Source organism: Plasmodium sp. gorilla clade G2 (genome assembly GCF_900097015.1).
Source record: "Plasmodium sp. gorilla clade G2 genome assembly, chromosome: 12".
NCBI classification, from domain to species: Eukaryota; Apicomplexa; class Aconoidasida; order Haemosporida; family Plasmodiidae; genus Plasmodium; species Plasmodium adleri (nom. inval.).
Window position 1 is genome coordinate 843,996 of NC_041704.1, and position 15,496 is coordinate 859,491.

Consider the following 15,496-nt stretch of genomic DNA (forward strand, 5'->3'; position numbering starts at 1 on the left):
ATAAATACAGTTTCGTCTTTTATGGAATTATATAATTTTAAAAATTATTATATATATAATTCATAATATATATATTTATACATATATGTATATGTTACCGTTGTAGAAGAAAAAAAAAAAAAAAAAAAAAAAAAAAAAAAGAAACAAATAAATAAATATGTGCAATTATATTTGGTTATATTAATTTATAACCATTTTATATTTTTGTAGAAATTATTTTGTATCATAATAACTAATAAATAAATATTATGATATATATATATATATATTTTAAATTATAATATTTTTTAAAAATTCTTATTATAATTAAAAAATTAACTTTATATAAATCCTTCTTATACTGTTACACTTTAGTTATATTTGTAAGAGGATAAAATGAAACACAATTTATTTTTCTTTGATTATTCAAAGGGAGTTAATAATTGTAAAAAGATAAAATTTTTAATGTTGTAGAAATATTATATATATATATTTGTGACTTATCCATTTATTATTACACTTATTTAGTCTGTCAGGAATCACCATATAAATAACATAAAATATATATATATATATATATATATATATATGTTAGTAAGAAATGTTTAATCTAGTCTTTTTTTTTATTTTGAACATATATAAAATAGTTTCCAACGTAAATATTATTACGATGATTTGCATACTAATATATATATTTTAAATCGTTAATAAGTATATGTTTTTAATAGGTTAAATTATAAAATACGTTACCTAATAATTTAAAAAAAAAAAAAAAAAAAACATTTGCTTTTTAAAATAATAATGTTACAAGTTTACAAAAGTTAGACTAATCTTTCGTATTAAAAGTTATTTAAAAAAAATAATAATAATAAAATAATTAAATAAATAAAATAATCATAAATAAATATATTTGAAACATATATATTTTAAAACAATACTTTTATCCTTATTTTCTATATTTTTTTTTTTTTTTTTCTTCAAGTCTTTTTCTTAATCTATATTATATATAAAAATATTTTTTTCTTTTTATTATTAAAAAACATATTATATATGCATACATTTATATAATATATATCATAACCATTCAAATTCAAAAAAAAAAATAAAACTCAATTATAATATATTTCATGTAGCCAAAATATGTGTAAATATATATATATATATATATATTGGTACTTATTTCATATATTATATTGAGGTAAAAATATTAAACTATATAGGTTCTATAAACATTAGTGTATTAAAAATAAAATAATAATAATAATATTAATGTATGGTATAGTATTTTTTTTTTAATATATATAATATTTATACACTTTGTATATATCTTTTGTAAAAATACAAATATATATATATATATATATATATATATATATATATCTTTTAATAAGGAATGCATCCAAATATATATGTATATATAATTATAAAGCATTTACCTTAATAATTTTAAATAAACACACAAAAAAAAAAAAAAAAAAAACCATAAATATTTATACATATACATAAACATATACATCCATATCATCATAATAAATAACTCTATATTTATAACGGGTACGTATGTGTATATTCCAATTTATATTATTATTCCCCTATTATATATAAATATAAAACATATCATATATATTTATTATATATGATATAATATGCTGCTAAAAAAAAAAAAGAATGGACATATTTTAATAATTCAACTTTTTTTTTTTTTTTTTTTTTTTTTTCTTTTTTAACATTTCTAATACATATTTTATCTTTATTATTTAAAAAAAAAAAATAGTTCACATATTGTCTTTTCAGATATAAGTATATATATATATGTGTTGGTTTAAAATATAAAATAAAACATAGAGGGTTAGGGGGAAATAAATAAATATTAAATATATATATTTATTTATATATATTATATAAATAAATTCACTACAGGTATATTTATAAATATATGTATATATGTATATTTATATTATAAAATTAAGCTGTACGGTATCTTAGTCTTGATAATAAAAAATTTAAGAGTTCCTGTGGATAAATATATTCAATAACTTTAGAAGGATATAAACTATGAATTTCTTTATTATTTATATTATGAATAACCGAAATATATAATTCATCACCAACGTTGTGTAGATTTTTGATAACTATTCTATTACCTCTAGAACTTTTTTTTCTTCTTACATATCTTTTAAAATCATTAACTTTAATATTTAAATGTCCAGTTCTTCTAATATTTGTTTCTTCAACCCATTGTGGAGATTCATTTTTCAAGCTAGCCAAAAACTCCAATTTTTTATTTTTAATACGAACACTATAAACATCTTCAACATTTAATAAATTTCCATCATTAACGTGATTCTCATGTTTTACAGATTCATTATCTTCTTCATCACTTTTTTTTAAAGAATTGTCTGATAAAGATAAGTTCTTTTTATTTTCTAGTTTGTTAGTCAAACTTTTTCTACTCATTTTTCGTCTAGGTGCTAAGGAATTTCTACCTTTTGATTTAATACTATCTTCTTCTTGTGTTGGTGGTAATATATTATTTTTCACAATTTTCCCATCACCATTTGTCTCATTAGCTTTAGATAAATAATTTGTTTTTAAACTTTCCATCTTCTTCTTAAATGTTGTCAAATGTATTAAATTACTTTCGGGTTCCCAAGTATTCTCATCATCTGAATATCCTTTCCATTTTACTAAATAAATAAAACCATTTTTCTTTTTTTTTATTTCAAGTATATCACCAATTTCAAATTCTTCATCTGACCCTGTCATTTTTTCTTCTTTATTATAAAACTATTTCTATTTTGTATACCAGTATGTATAATGTGTATGTGTGTTCTTTGTTTGTTTGCTTGCTTGTTTTTTTTTTTTTTTTTTTTTTTTCTCTTTTTTGGAGGATACTTTTTACACTATATTAACAAAACAAGGGTTATATATTCATAAATCAATATATAAATATATATATGTATATATATATATATATATATTTATATAATATGTATATATTTTATGAATAATATTGAAACATATTCTTTCTTAAACACACATATATAATTACACATACAATAAGATATATATATATATATATATATATATAATAAATTCGGCCTTTTGGGGGTGTAAAAAAAAAAAAAAAAAAAAAAAAAAAAAAATATTTATATAATAAAAATATCAAATGATAAAAAAAAAAAAAAAAAATGTAAAAAAAAATCCTTTCAAATACTTAATTTTTTTTTTTTTTTTATTTTAAAAATTATTTCACAGTTTGTGAACATTTTATAAATACTTATTATTTTAAAAAAAATAAAAAAATAATTATATAAATTACATTTATATTTTTTATAATATACATAATATATAATTTAAATAAAAATAAGAAATTAACACATTCTTATGGAATATTCTCTTTCATTTTATTTATTATTTTTTTTATTTTTTTTTTTTACTATATACATATAAAAATGTAATATATATACACAAAATGTAATTTTTTTTATTATTTATATATATTTTTATAATATATAATAATAAAATTATGTATATATATATATATATATATATATTATATATATAATTATATTCCTCCCATTTTTTTTCTTCTTATTGCAATTTAGAAATTTCACTGAAATAAATATGATATATATATAATATATTATATATATATTATATATATACATAAAATAATATTTCTTTTTTTTAATAATAATAAAAAAATAATAATTACTTTTTTTTTCCTTCCTTCCTCTTTTTTTTTTTTTTTTTTCTTAACGCATATAATAATATATATTTAAGATATATATATTATATATGTATGTATATGTATACAATATAATATTTATAATATATAAATATATATATAATTCATTTTTAAATATAAAATAATTAATTATTATATATAAATCATATATGCATACAAATAAAATTATAGTATATAATACAAATATGTATAAATTTTTTAAATGTGCTCGAATTATTTTTTTTTCGAAACTCGTTTCTTTTTGTTTTGCTCTCTTTATTCTAGTTATATATAATAATTTCAAAAATAAAAGAAAGAATAAAAAAATAAAAAAAAAGAAAAATAAAATAAAAAAATATAATATTATACAAATATAAATACATAAATATATTTATATATTTATATATATATAAATATTTATATAATAAATGTAAGAAATAAAAGTATAAAGGAATACCTAATAGGAAAAGGAAAAGGAAAAAAAAAAAAAAAAAATTATAATAAATTTATATATAATAAGAAAATTATTAGTATTTAGTATTAAAAAAAAAAAAAAAAAAAAAAAAAGTAGACCTTATTTTTAATATAAAAAAGAATTCAATTATTTAACAAAGTGTATGTAAATATTATTATTATGTATTAGTACATATATCCCTTTTTTTACATTTTATTTTTAAAATTTTATATCTAAATGTTATTCTTTAATTTGTTTTATGATATGTAATAAAATAATATAATAATTAAATATATATAAATATGTATTGTATTTTATTATATATTATGTAATAAATACCATATAATAATATCTAAAAATAATATAAAAAAAAGAAAACAAAAAAAAAAGAATTACATATATATATGAGAACAAAAAAATTATTAGTAAAAACCTTTTCTTGCCTATTTTGGTGTCCTAAAAAATTTCTTTATTTCAAATAAAAAAATTATAACTATATATTATATATTTGTGTTCATTTTTTTTCACATATATATAATATATATATTATTAAAAAAGGATATATAAATTTTTATTTTATAAATGTTTAAAAAAAATTAATATATTATTTAATATTTAAAACGTGTACACATTTATAATTACACTTATTAAAAATAACAGTTATTTATATTTTCTTATTTATTTATTAATTTTTTTTTTTTTTTTTTTTTGTTGCTATAATAGTATCTATATAGAGCAAACTAATTTTAGTAATAATAAAAAAAAATATCAAATTCCTAAATTTTTTTTTTTTTTTATTATCTTATGAAATATATATATATTATATATAAATAAAATATGTACGGTGTTTAGATGAAACCTAATATTAAAAAAAAAAAAAAAAAAAAAAGAAAGGAAAAAAAAAAATATATTCATTAAGTAAAATAAAAAAAAAATATTTTTTTGAATATATTAAAGTATAATATTTATACTCATTTATATTATCAATAAATATTAGTTAATTTTAAAACCTTTTAATTATTATATATATATATATATATATATATATATATATATGTATTTATTTATTTAGTATATATTTTGTTGTTCTTTAATATATGTAACTGCAAAACTAATATGTAAGGCAAATTATATATTATATTTTTTTAAATTATTTCCCTAAAAAAATAATAATACATATAAAATAAAACTACTGTATAGAATTTTGTAAATTAATAATTGTTAGGTTTCTAATTTTTTCAAATATTAGATGTATAAGGAAAATACAATTATATATATAGAAAGATATATAACTCTTTTAAAAATATTATACAATATTTTAATGTTTATAAAAAAAGAAAAAAAAAATTATAAACATTTTTTTTTAAAGCATAATATATATATTTATCTATTACATTTTAATTGATGGATTAATCGTATTCTTGATACTTATACTAGCATAAACCTAAATGTGTAAATTAATATCATGATGTTCTATATATATATTTCATAAATGATAAAGAATAATAATATTATAACATATTATTATTATTATATAATTTTAATATATATAACTAATTTTTTTTTGTTCTTTTTATAAAATGACAATTACACAAAAATTTTAAATAATAAAAAAAAAAAAATACTAGATTTATTATATAAACATTTTAGTTATGAAAGAGAAAAAAATAAATATATATATATATATATATATTTATTTTACTATTTCTTTTATTTATTATTATAAAAATTTTATAATTTAGTTAAATAACCTTAACATACAGTGAACTTTAATAATATATAAGATATTATTCTTTACATGAAAATTTAATTACTATAAGTATTCATAAATGTTATATATATATATATATGTATGCATTTATAGATGTAGATAAATGTATATATATTATTTAATCTTTAAAATATGATACTTTTATATTCTGAACAAATAATAAAACATACTAAAAAATTAATTATTAATTATTACTAAAACATAGAAAAATATTTATTTAATTAATGAATGATATTTATTTTTATTTTTTTATTTTTTTTTAAACGAATTATAGTGTGCATAACACATCAGAAAAATACATTTTAATTATTAATTTAAAAAAATAAATAAACAGTTGTGCATATAATATTATAACCAAATAAGAATATTAAAACAAAAAAATAATTTTAGAAATTATAAATAAATGAATATATATATATATATAATAATTATTATTATATTTCTAAGATTTTAAAAAATAGTTGTACCTACAAATACACACAATTATGTAACTTATTTTATTTTATTTTTTTATATTTATTAACTCTTATTTTATTATTATTTTTTTTTTTTTCATCTTGTTTTCCATTTATTTCCTTCTTATTTGTTGATACATATGTTACACATAGTATTTGGTAGCTATTATTTTTCTTATATTAATATTATCAAAAAGACATGTGTTAAATAGACATGGAAAAATATATATACATATATATATACAACTATTTTGCAAATAAATATATTATATAAACCTCATGTTTAATTAAATATTATTTATTATAATTTTTTTTTCTCTCTCATATCTAACAGGCAATTTAAAAAATGTGTGTATATATCCCTTTAGTGGTTTATAACGTTAAAAAATGAAAACGATTTTTGAAAAAAAAAAAAAATATATATATTTAATAATATAAGAATATACATAAAAAATTAGTTATATTATATCATTAACCCTTTCTATTCATAATTATTATTTTTTTATATATTTTAAATAATTTAAATGTTCATAAGAATGTTTAGGAAAAACAAAAAAAAAAAAAAAAATAATAAAAAAAATAATAAAATAAAAATAAAATAAAATAAAATAAAAATAAAATAAAAATAAAAATAAAATAAAAATAAAAATAAAAAGTCTTTGTTATTTAGTGTTTTAAATATACATATTAAAAACAATATACTTAAAATTTAAATCTAAAATAAAAATAACAAATAAACAAAATAATAATATATAAAACAAATGCATTTTTTCTTTTTTTTTTTTTTTTATTTATTATTATAAAAAGAAACATTTAACCTTCAAAATAAAATTATTATATATATAATATATATTTGAAGCCAGATGTTCTTTATTTTCTTTTACATTTTTATATTTATAACATATGATTTCTTTTTTTTTTTTTTTTTCTCTTAAGAAACCAATTGGTATCAACCTGTAGACATAGTTCTTTTTCTTGTTTTTCTGAGAGAATCATTAAATTCTACATTTTTCACTTTACTCAAACTTCTTCGTGATGTATTAACTTCCTGATTAGTATTTTTTTTTTTTAATACATTTTCTTCGTATGCATGCCTTTGTCTTTTGGTTACATTATTATTAGGAACATATTCAAACATACTTTTTCTCTTTTTCTTTTCAATTTTTAATTCATAAGAATGGTTGTTTAGTTTTATATCCTTTTTAAAATCTTCATAAAATATATCCTTAAAAGTACTAGCTAAAGGATATGTAGTATTATTTGTAGATTGTTTTAGAATTTCTTGAAATAAAAAGGATGGAGTTATCCATTCAACATCTCCATCTTCATAAGTTACAACAAAAAAATTATTATTATTTTCGTCCTTTATTTGTTCTGTAACTGTACCAACAAAAGTACCATTTGTAAATTCTCTTTGAAATTTTGTTTTTCCTAATTCTACTCCTATAAGAGGGATAAAGTTATTTAATTTACCCGGTTTTTCATAGCTCTTCAAATCATTCTTTTTGTCATCCAAATTAGTGATGGATGCATCATTTGACAAATTATTTGACACATCATTTGATACATCATTTGGCATATCTTTTGGCGTATCATTTGACATATCCTTTGACATATCCTTTGACATATCATTTGACATATCATTTGACATATCCTTTGACATATCCTTTGACATATCATTTAACGTATCATTTAATGTATCCTTTCTTACATCCTTTAATATGTCATTTTCTTCATGCTGATCCTTCATTTTTTCTATACTACAGTTATCTATTTCTTCTCTTGGTAAAAAAGTATTTTTATATAATATATGCATATCCTTTGAATAGCAATCATCATGACATTTTTCTTCAATCGAGTGATCGTTTATCTTTTCATTCATATGTTCTTTTGTACCACAATCAATAACTTCTTTGTTTTGATATTCACAATTTCCCACCTGTTCTTCAGCTAAATGCACAATTTGATTATTTAAGATATGGTTATTTTCTTGTGTGATAATATTACTCTTTTCAACAGTGTCATTATTAAATGATGGACTCATAATTTTATAAAAGGATTCATTATATTCCTTATTAGTTTTGGTACAACTACCATTGTGAATACTAGTTCTAGTTGGTGTAACATTATTATAATTTAATTCCAAGTTCATATCCTTATTAACTCTATCTAGTATCATACTATCATTTTCTGTTGCATGTTGCAAATATACCCTGTTCAATTCTTTTTTCCTGTACTCTTTTACAGTATTAGCTAGTTCTCTTATTACTGATTGGATAAATTCACTGGATGTTTTAAATAAATCTTCGTCAGTTAAGTAATCATTATAATTAGCTTCAAAATGCATTTTTGTTACTCTACAAATTATTGCTTTTGCTAAATCGTGATGTTTACTATAACAATTTGTACAAACAGATAATTTTTTTAAGTGATCATTTAAAGGCAAAGATGGTTCAAGTGTACTTAAGCCTTTTGAAAAATCTTTTATTAAAGGAAATCCTAATATTTTCTTGCTTAATTTCATCATATAACTACAATACATATTACTATAACTGTTATTATTTTGGCATTCTTTTTCATACTTTTTCATTTCCTTTAAATTTCTAATTATATTGTTAGATTTATTATATAATGTTTTTTCGTACGTACTTGATATACATGAATTTATTTCATTACAAATACTATGATTATCTACCCTTTCATACATTGATTTATTATCTATCAAACTTACTGATTTATCTTCTTCTCCTTTTAATGTACTACAATATTCAGGATTTGTTAATTGATTATTATGGTTATTTTGAATAATCCTATCTTCTAATTTTTCGACTTGTCTACACGTTGTATTTTCATTAATATCGTCTTCTTTTTTATTCTTCTCACAGTCATTAATTTTTGTGTAATTCTTTTCTTCATTCATTTGTATAAAATTATCTATATACTTTTTGTTTTCCATTAAAAAAGCTAATGTTCTTTTCCTGATTTTCATAGTATTCAAAACATTTCTATCATTCAAAAATGAATCCACCTTTTCTGTACTATCCAATAAATCTTCTAATTTTTTCTTATAATCTATTAATAAATGAAGTTCAAAACTATTTTCAAAAATATGTTTTAAATCATCAAGCTTAACAGATTCATCTTCGCTTCTTTTATTTTCAAAAACATTCATTTCATCATCTATTTTTTCCAAAAAACTATTTACATATTCTTTATTTTTAAATAAATCATCGATATTTTCTTTACATTGTAGAAGTTTTCTTATATTTTCTAAGCCTTCCAAATATTTCTGCTTATCATTATTTGCAACAGCAAAAAAATTATTATTATTTACATCTTTAATTACAATTTCGTTTGATTTGTTTATTTTGTTCACATCGTTTATATTATCTGCGTTATCTAAACTGTTACAATTATTAGTTTTATCTATGTTGTTAGAGTTATTAGCGCTACAAGAAATGTTTGAATTATTAGCGCTATAAGAAATGTTTGAATTATTAGCACTATAGGAAATGTTTGAATTATTAATACCATAAGAAATGTTTGAATTATTAACACCATAAGAAATGTTTGAATTATTAACGCCAAAAGAAATATTTGAATTATTAGGGTTATCCAGACTATCCTTATTATCTATATTATCAATACTATTAGAATTATCTATATTATCAATACTATTAGAATTATCTATATTATCAGTACTATTAGAATTATCTATATTATCAGTACTATTAGAATTATCTATATTATCAGTACTATTAGAATTATTTATATTATCAATACTATTAGAATTATCTATATTATCAGTACTATTAGAATTATTTATACTATCCACAGCATTAGATTTGTTTTCATTATTCACAGTATTTAAATTATCCCCATTTAAATCATCTAAAAGCTGAATGAACCTCTTTTGATTTTCCTTTTCTATATAATCTACAAACTCCTTTTGTTTTATAATATTAAAACAAAATTGAAGACAACCAGAACAAAACCATTCATAATTTTCATTAACTTCTGTGTTAAATTTATGTACACACTTTAAATGATACACATGATTACATCCTGAACATAAAATGAAATTATTACCATCAGTATTGACATTATGCATACATATATTACAAGTGATATGATTTTTTAATAAATTATATTTTTCTACAATGTCATCCATTCCATTGAAAACTATTTCTCTAGATGTATTTAATTTATATAATCTATAAAAATAGTTATTTTTTATGAATTCATTTAAACATATATCATTAACTTTTTCAAACCATTCAAAACCAAAATCAGCAAAAATTTCTTCACCTGGATGAATTTCAACACCTGGAATTGATGTTAGAATAATATGTGGCCATCCATCCAGATATACTAATTGCCATTCAGAATTTATTCTGAAATCAAAGTTGTTAAATACACTACATGTTTTATAATGATTTACTAAAGACATTTCATTAAACATATAAGATGAATCTACAGCATATGTATAATTATCTGGAAGTATTATTAAATTATTTATATCTCTGGACTTTTTATTATTTTCATTTGTTTTACACTTATTAATATAACTATTAATGTTATTATAATCTGTAATAACTACATTCGAAACGGGCTTAATCTTATCAATCTTTCTATTTGACATAGTTTCCTCTGTAGTATTACTATTTATATTATTGTTACCATTTAAAATGTGATGACTATTATAAATGTTTGTATTATTTATATTATTTTTTTCATGAGCCTTAACTTTATTCATTACAGTTGATCCAACTTGACTAGGATAATTTTGTTCTTCATCTAACTCAACTTCATTAATAAAAACAACATGTTTCCTATCATTAAATACTTTCTTATTGAATGCTAAAGCAAACATATATTGATGTTTTTCTTGCGACAATTCTTTATTATTAGCTACATAACCTGTGTATTCACCAAATATAACTCTATCATCAGTAGCATTAATTTTTTTACCTGTATATACAACAGAATAACAATCTTCATTATAAGGAGTACACAACCTAATAGGATGTTTATGATCTTTTAATTCTACAACTTTAATATCAGGATGTATTCTTCCATGTAATAATGTATCATATATTTCTTCATACAATTTTTTATTTCTATTTTTATAAATTGCATTATGCTGGTTTTCAAAAAAAGGTGCATGAATAAATGGAGTCCATTCCTTTTTGTTACTTGACCATCCACAACCAAAATAGCTAGATTTGGAATTATAAAATTTTTTCATTTTATGACTAAAATAGGCTCGTTCAATTTTAGAATCTTTAGATAATACTTGTGCCTTTACATATTTTTTATTTCTCTTTTTAGCTATATCTTCAATTTTACAAATAACCATTTGTTTTTCATCTAAAAGCTTCTTTATTTGTTTCATCCTTAACTTTTCTTGTAGCTTTTCTTCTTTATCACGTTTATTTGTTGTTTTCACAGAATTTCCATGAAATAAATTTAAATCAATAATAATTTTACCTTGTTCTTGTAATTTCTTTTTCCTCTTTAAATATTTTACATATTTAGAATCATCTGTAGAATAAGATGCATTATCACTTTCGTTATAATCATAATCTTTTTCATTTGTATTATTTGATAGTAAAGCTTTATTTGCATAATCCATTTTATAAATCTCCTTATTTTTTATATCATCACCATTGGAAGTTATAATATCATTTGGTAAATCACACAAATCATTTTCTTTAATATATTCCTTTTCTGGGTTATTATTAAAATTAGGATCTTTCATATTATTCACATTTGATAAATTATATGGATATATATTGGTATCGCTTATAACATTACTTATTACATTTTGTTCATTTCTAATATTATTTTCTTCTTCTACAGATGTAGAATTGATCATTATATTATTAAGCGTATTACTAATCTGTATAGATGAATATATATCATTTTTACAGCTTTCTTTATTATGTACATTTATATCATTTTGACAATTATTATCTACCTCCTTTGGAACACCATTATCATCCAATAAGTTATTAGTTATATTATCTTTCAAATTGTTATCATCATTTTTGTTGTTATTTTGTGTATTATCATTAATGTTGTTGTTATTTTGTGTATTATCATTAATGTTGTTATTATTTTGTGTATTATCATCAATACTGTTATTATTTTGTATATTATCATCAATACTGTTAGTATTTTGTGTATTATTATCAATACTGTTATTATTTAGTGTATTATCATCAATTTTATTATCGTCATTCATTTTCATTCCTTCTTCATCAGAAAAAACCCTCTTTTGTCTTGTATTTCTTTTTCGTCGATTAGCATTTACTTCAAAACTCCTTCTAACATTCTTCTTTTTCTTTTCATATATAGTATCTTTAATTTTGCTTGCTCTTACATCACATGTAGAATTTATTCTATCATTTTTTTTATATGAATTCCTTGTTACCGATTTATTTTGAGAAAGTCTCTTTTTATTTGTTACGTTTGTTTTTCGCTGTACAGAGGATTTTTTCTGTACCACTGTTCGTTTAGGAATATTTCTTTTTGCGGGTTCGATATTATTATTATTATTATTATTATTATCTATAACATTTTCATTTTGATAAATATGATTATCATAATCATTATCATCATTATAATAATAATTATTTCTTACTTTGACGCTTTCATAAGTTTTACTTTTTTTTATAATATTATTATTATTATTGTTATTATTATCATTATTATTATTATTATTATTCAGGTTATTATTGATGTTATTGCTACTATGATGATCATCATGAACATCATCCTTTTTATTATCATTTCTTGATCTTGTATTTTTAGATGTATTCTTTTTTATACCCATATCCTTGGTATGTTCTAATATAGTTTGCATTATTTTTTCATTAGACATTCTAGTAATAGAAGTTAATTCTGATTTATATTTTGAAACAGATATAACTCCCTTTCTATGATTTACTTTTTCAAGATTACTATTTTGTTCATTTAATATATCATTCTCAATTTTATTTTCAATTTGTTCAGTTATACTATTATTATTTTTTAAATACATTGTAGTCTTCATCTTATTATTATTATTATTACTATCATCATCATCAATACATATATGTAATACACTTTTTAAACATTTAAAACAATGATAAATATTTTCTACCTTTTTCCCGTCATCCATTCTTTCTTTATTCATTCGTTCTTTACTTAAAAAAAAAGAAACATATTTATATAAATTTGAATTTCTTCTTACTCTTAATCCATTCACTATTTCCTTTTTACCTTCTTCACTTAAATAGGGTTTATAATTAGATCTTGATAAAGCATTACAAATATCAAGAAAAAAATCTACTCTATATGTTTCAATATTATAATTATATACAAATTTTTTTTTATCACACTCTTCTATTTTTTTCTTTGATTCTTCACATGTGCAATTTATTTTATTCAAATCAACCACTTGTTTAACATCATCATCAATTTCAAAAACTTTATTTTCATTACCTTGATTTATTTCACTTAGTATTTCATCATCTGACTTTTCGCTCAATTTTAGCATATTAGCTAGGTTGCTCAATATTTTAGATTCATATTTCAATGGTGATATACTCATATTGTTATATCTCAAAAAAAATTAAATATAAATAAAAATATAAACACAACTATTATGGAAAAATATAAATTTAAGATGGGGCATAAATATATATATATATATATATATATATATATATATATATAGATAGATAGATAGATATATGCCTTTGTTTATATATATATATATATATATATATATATATATTATACAATAAAAAAACAAAAAGAAATTTACATATATTTTAATATATTTTCATTTTACTCTCTTTCATCATATATGATCATTCTTCAAAGAAAACATAAAAACTAACAATATTATGATATTAAATTGAATTAGTTAACACATAACTTTTCTTTCATATATATACATATATATATATGGAAATGCATATAAATATTACATATATTTATAAATTTACACAAAATTTGATATTCTTCAAAATTTATAGCTTTTTACTTTCTTGTTACTTATATTATTCTTCACTTTTAATATACCATTGCACTTTCTAAATAATATATATGAACATTTGTTTATATAAATAAATACAAATATAAATAAATAAATAAATATATATATATATATATATATACCTTTATATATTTGCTATATTCTTTATTATTGTTATTTTAAAATGCATCATTTTTTAAATTATTAAATATAAAACACAAACAAATAATATATATTACACATATATAAATTAATATATACATATAATATGGTAGAAAAAAATGTTTTCATATATAAAGCACATTATAAATATATACATATATATAGACAATATCTCTGTATTTTAATTAATAAATTATTTAAAAAAAGAAGATAAAAAAATAAAAAAGAAAAATGAAATACATAAATATAAACTAAAAAATGGAATGAAAAAATATTCCAACGTTTTTGGTTCTTTTTAAATTGTATTTCATTTATTTATACAACGAAAAAAAAAAAAAAAAAAAAAAAAAAAAATCTACATACAAATGTATTTATGTATATATATATATATGTATATATTAGAAATATATAATAGCAATATTTTTTATTATATTTTATATGTATGTTAATAAACATATATATAATAAATATATGATTATATATGTACAATTAAATATATACGTACACATAGCAACAAAATGAAACAAAATTGTTACAATTTAATTAAAAATACACAAGCATATGCAAATATATTGGGATGAGAAATATCAAAAACATAAATATTTATATATATTTTTTTTCAATGGTTTTTTATATATATTTAAAGATAAACACAATTATATGATATTTGTCGTTAATTTTTATTATATATATATATATATATATATATATATATATATATATATATATATGCAATACACTTTATTATTTTATTTTTTTTTTTTTTTCTATAATACTTTCTTTTGTTTTATTATGTTTTATGCTATTCTCTATTTTATTCTATTGTATTATTTTATTTATATTTTTTTCTGTATTATAATAAAAATATAAATGTATTTTATTTTATGTATTTACAATGTGTATGCATAATTATGCATCA

At 18.1% G+C, this 15,496-nt stretch overlaps 2 protein-coding genes across 2 annotated transcripts; both read right to left on the reverse strand.

Moving 5' to 3' along the window:
* Positions 1-1,944: 1,944 nt before the first annotated feature.
* Positions 1,945-2,745, reverse strand: PADL01_1221500 (heterochromatin protein 1; the record flags this gene model as incomplete). The annotated part of the gene is made up of 1 exon (XM_028683173.1): positions 1,945-2,745. One exon carries the CDS (start codon positions 2,743-2,745, stop codon positions 1,945-1,947), a length of 801 nt encoding a protein of 266 aa, XP_028539377.1.
* A 4,593-nt stretch (positions 2,746-7,338) lies between these two features.
* On the reverse strand, positions 7,339-13,986 carry PADL01_1221600 (histone-lysine N-methyltransferase, H3 lysine-4 specific; the record flags this gene model as incomplete). The annotated part of the gene is made up of 1 exon (XM_028683174.1): positions 7,339-13,986. The coding sequence occupies one exon, from the start codon at positions 13,984-13,986 to the stop codon at positions 7,339-7,341; it is 6,648 nt and encodes a 2,215-aa protein (XP_028539378.1).
* Between the last annotated feature and the right edge of the window lie 1,510 nt (positions 13,987-15,496).